The sequence below is a fragment of the Myotis brandtii genome, unplaced genomic scaffold (assembly GCF_000412655.1).
Source record: "Myotis brandtii unplaced genomic scaffold, ASM41265v1 scaffold123, whole genome shotgun sequence".
NCBI classification, from domain to species: Eukaryota; Metazoa; Chordata; class Mammalia; order Chiroptera; family Vespertilionidae; genus Myotis; species Myotis brandtii.
The window spans coordinates 6,855,362-6,859,924 of record NW_005354291.1 but is presented as its reverse complement, the minus strand read 5'-3'; the positions used below and the strand labels follow the sequence as shown (position 1 = coordinate 6,859,924).

At 38.6% G+C, this 4,563-nt stretch overlaps 1 protein-coding gene across 1 annotated transcript in view; it reads right to left on the bottom strand.

Moving 5' to 3' along the window:
* The window catches only part of LOC102250878 (chromosome unknown open reading frame, human C6orf58), an 11,969-nt gene extending 9,156 nt beyond the window's left edge, over positions 1 to 2,813 (bottom strand). The window contains 2 exon segments of the mRNA XM_005859111.2: positions 46 to 132; positions 2,513 to 2,813. Of these exon segments, the coding sequence (XP_005859173.2) occupies positions 46 to 132; positions 2,513 to 2,813 (388 nt within the window).
* Between the last annotated feature and the right edge of the window lie 1,750 nt (positions 2,814 to 4,563).

The following is a 4,563-nucleotide window of genomic DNA, read 5'->3' as shown; positions in this document are numbered from 1 at the left end:
GGGGGAGGGGGACTATTACCTATTTTGCTATTTAAATGAACTTACCAGCCCACCAACTGTCCTCAGAGATGCACAAACGATCTCCAGAATCATAGTCACAGTCTGTCCTCTGGCTGGGATCCGCTAATCTGCCTAGCAGAGAGGAGATACACAAATTATTTATTAGGCACATTTTGAAACTGTTTATAATTGTCACTGAATTAGGTGCGCTTTTTTTGGGGGGTAAAGATACACATTTATCTTTTTAATTAATTATTTTTGTTTTTCAATTACAGTTGATAGTAGTATATTAGCTTCCGATGTATAATATAGTGGTTATACATTTATATAACTTAAGAAGTGATCCCCCCTATAAATCTAGTATCCAGCTGACACTGTACATAGTTATTACAACATTACTGACTACATATTCCCTATGCTGTACTTTACTTCCCAGTGACTATTTTATAACTGCCCATTTGTACTTCTTTTTTTTTAAATATATTTTTATTGATTTTTTACAGAGAGGAAGGGAGAGAGATAGAGAGTTAGAAACATCGATGAGAGAGAAACATCGATCAGCCGCCTCCTGCACATCTCCTACTGGGGATGTGCCCGCAACCAAGGTACATGCCCTTGACCAGAATCGAACCTGGGACCTTTCAGTCCGCAGGCCGACGCTCTATCCTCTGAGCCAAACCGGTTTCGGCTGTACTTCTTTTTTTTGTTGTTAATCCTCACCCAAGGATATTTTTCCATCAATATTTTTTTAGAGTAAAAGGAAGGTGGGGAGAGAGAGAGAGATCGATGTGAGAGAGACACATCGATAGGTTGCCTCCTGCACGTGCCCCAACCTGGGCCAGAGATTGAACCTGCAACCCAGGTACATGCCCCTGACCATCAACCTAACCAGAGACCCTTTGATGTTTGGGCTAATATTCTAACCACTGGGCACCACCGGCCAGGGCCAATTTGTATTTCTTAATCCCTTCACTCGCTATACCGACCCCCCAAACACCCTCCCAACTGGCAGCCATCTGACTGTTTAAACATGTATCTTCTGATGACTAGTATTCTTCTTCCTATCACTCTTTATCCTTCATTTCTCTTCTCTGAACTGATTTTTTTTTATTACTACAATTTTGTACTCTTGAATTACCTGTCTTGAATATTATTTACTTTTGTAATTATTCTCTCTTCTAGTTCCTTCTCTTCTTCCCTTCAAAATAAGGGTGGTAATAGGCACACAGATTAAAAGAGACCTACAGGCAAACCAAATCCCTGCTGTCATTTATTCAGTTCACCTTTGCTAAATAACTTCCCACTTATGCCTTAGTTATAAAATGGGAATAATAACATTACTAATTATTACTAATGACTCCACTCTCTTTCCAGGTTTGCACTTTTAGCTTTTATACAGAAGTTATTATGTATTTGTTCTCTGTTTAATTTTTGCTATATTTCCTGTTCCAATGGTGTTGTAATGTCTTTGATGGCATGGAAGGTGTCTCAAATATTATTTCCACACACACATTCCACTTCGCTCTTAGAAAATGCTGGGCACATATAAGCTTGTCACTAGGTGAGTTTAGTCAGGCTTGGTCTTAATGTGTGAATGTGATGCAAGAGCAAGAAAGGCATTAATCTACCAGCCCATGCAGCCTCCTACTACCACGGGCTTGCAGTCCCCTGAGACTGGCACGCCTCCCATAGTGAACTCTATGTTCATGATTTCTCCTGGACCATGGTCTTGTTGATGCTAAGGGAAAACCAGATAAATAGAAGTAGATTTGAGTCTCAAGATATACCTTGACTAAGATGGGTAGCTTGCCAACCTCAGTAGCTCCTGCATGTGACCCGCATGCCACAGATAAACTATTATCTCCCTATATTTTTTCCCCATAAGAACTGAACTAATTTCCTTACTGGTAGTGTTATCAGTATGGAGTGGGCAAGAGGCACCACTGTTTTTCATGAGCTCTTCTGTCAGCCAAAACAAAAATATTCTTTAATTTATGAATCTTTCGCACAAACATATCTTCTAACTGAACACTGAATGTACTTTATTTTCAAATGGAACAAATAATTTGCAGAAAAACATCTCTTATGCACAAGGTGCCACTATTTGCCATCATCCCCAAAGGTAACATAATTAGAACTCTAAGGAATTCAAATTAATTTGATACCACCTTTGTTTTTAAAGCTCATCTCACTGTTTAGAATGGAGTCTGGCACCTAGTAGAAGTTCAATAAATACTTTCAGAATGCTCAATAGATTAGAAATGAAGTATTTTTGTGTTTGGCAACTACACTGTATGCCTATTGCAGTTTCTACTAAAAATGGGCAACACATGAAAGAAGGAATTATGGAGGAGGAGGAGAAAGGGAAAAAAATAGTGGTTATGTGGGGGAAGGAGGGAAAATAAAATAATCCATTCGAAAAACATCATATGACATATATAGAGTCCCGTTTCCCAATTACTATGTGGTTATATTGGTAGATCATTAGACTGAAAACAAGAGTCATTCTTACCTGTAGTATATTGCCAGCCATGCTGTAGAGGCAGTCCCCATAATATATTTTGTTCATTTTCTGGTGCAAATTTTTCAAAATAACTGGCTGTCTGGCTCAGTAGAATTTTATACATCCCCAGTCTCTCAGGATATACCCAGGGATTAATAATGTACTTTCCATTTTTCACCCTGTAGTCACTGAACTGACCAGGACTCTCCTTCCATAGGGGAGGATACAGATCTGAGAGATTGTATGCTTCTGCTAATGAAACAGAAAAGCAGCCAATTAGTAAGCAGGCCCAAAGAGAAGGGAAAGCCATTATGCCAAAGCTGGGGGTTGAGACTGTGGCAGGCCTTTTATTGGCAAATGGAGGAAGAAGTCATGGTATTCATTGGCTTACATGCCAATATAGATACACTGTTCTTTTCACTCTGGACAATACAGTGTAAATAAGAGTGCCTTTCCAATGAAAATAGGATACCTCACTTGTTAAATAATGCTAATAATGTAGTTTGTGGTTTACATAACATTGTTTTAAAGCTATTGAAAATTTTAATCTTGATTGAGTAAATATTTTAAACACTTTTAGAAAACGGCTATCATATTTTTATTTTCAGTACACCCAGTCACATATATATCTACCTTATTCATTTAGATTTAAAGATATGGGCATTTACTTTGCAGAAAAGAATTTACATAGCAGGCCTGCAGCTGCTATCATTTAAAAAAACCCAACTGCTTGGTCCTTGGCTAGTATTTGTGTCCTCGGCTAGCATTTGTGTCCTTGGCTCTCAAAGTTCCTAATCAACTGTTAAGTGACAAAGGTGACTGTGAAGCTGCATCCATTTGCAGCTAAAGTTCAGGATCTGGAAAAGGGGCTGAGGCACAAACGAATGCACTAGACAAGAAATATGAATTTAAAAGGCGAGGGGGCCAGGCGAAAACCTTTCTCTAGTGGAGAGGCTCCCTAAAGCCCTGGCCCTGTTAGCTTTTATTCAATTTTAAAATACACATCTTGCCCTCAGTTAGGCAGGCAATCTGGTAGCAGACAGACTATCTTAAAGGTCAGTAAATATTAGTAGAAATTTACTTTGAGACTATTAGGTCAGGAAATTGCTTGAGCCACCATTATCTCGACAGAACAATCGGTGCATAGCTTTAGCCTTGCTAAAGTTCAAGGTCCATCAACCTTCCAAGTTCCTTGTTGCACTTTCATGATAGTGTTAATGGATAGCTTCCACATCTCCCCCTTTTTGTTTTCTTCATAATTCTTGAAAAGTGAATGCCACCTGAAGGGCTTGAGTCCTTTTAAGACTCTTCATTCCACATCTGCAGACTAGAAATAAACATATAAGAACAAGAATGAGATAGGCAATAGTGGTTATGCTAAGAGGCAAATGTAAGGAGATCCAGTGAAAGGGATTAAATTCTTTCATGTCCTTTTTAAATTGCTGCCAGGCACCTAAGGAATTAGTTTGTAAGTTTGCCTGTGCTAATTGTACAATATGCTGCTGTAATTCTAAAATATCAAGGGTTGTGTTACCTTTACCCCAAGCACCAAGAAGGTGATTTTTTATTGATGCGCAAGGGTGTAAGGTATATTATAGGGAACAGGGGTAACACAAATCTGGGAAAAGTTATAATGACACTGCAAGGATATTCTTTGCGCTAAGCTGTGGATTTTATCACCCATCCACAGGACTGTAGACTTTAGTGCCAATAATTCTATCTCAAACTGGCTGTCAATTGTTTTTTGTATAGATAAGATCTTGGTTACATTTTCCTTAACTTGTTGTACAAACTGAGAAGTTTGAACAGTTTGTACCATGCATGAAGCAGCAATTCCCACAGAAGTAAGTAACATTGTGAGGGCAAAGAGTCCTGCTATTAACATTCCAAGAAATCTTTTTTTGTCGTTTTAAGATTTTTACCAGGTCATGTAACAGTTGGTAGGTTTGATGAGATTCCCAAGGCTCGGTTAGGTTAGTAGGAACCCAAGCGAAAGCAGGTTGTTTTAAAATCATGAGGGAATCTTTTTGGTATGTAGAATTAATACAATGGGATAGTGT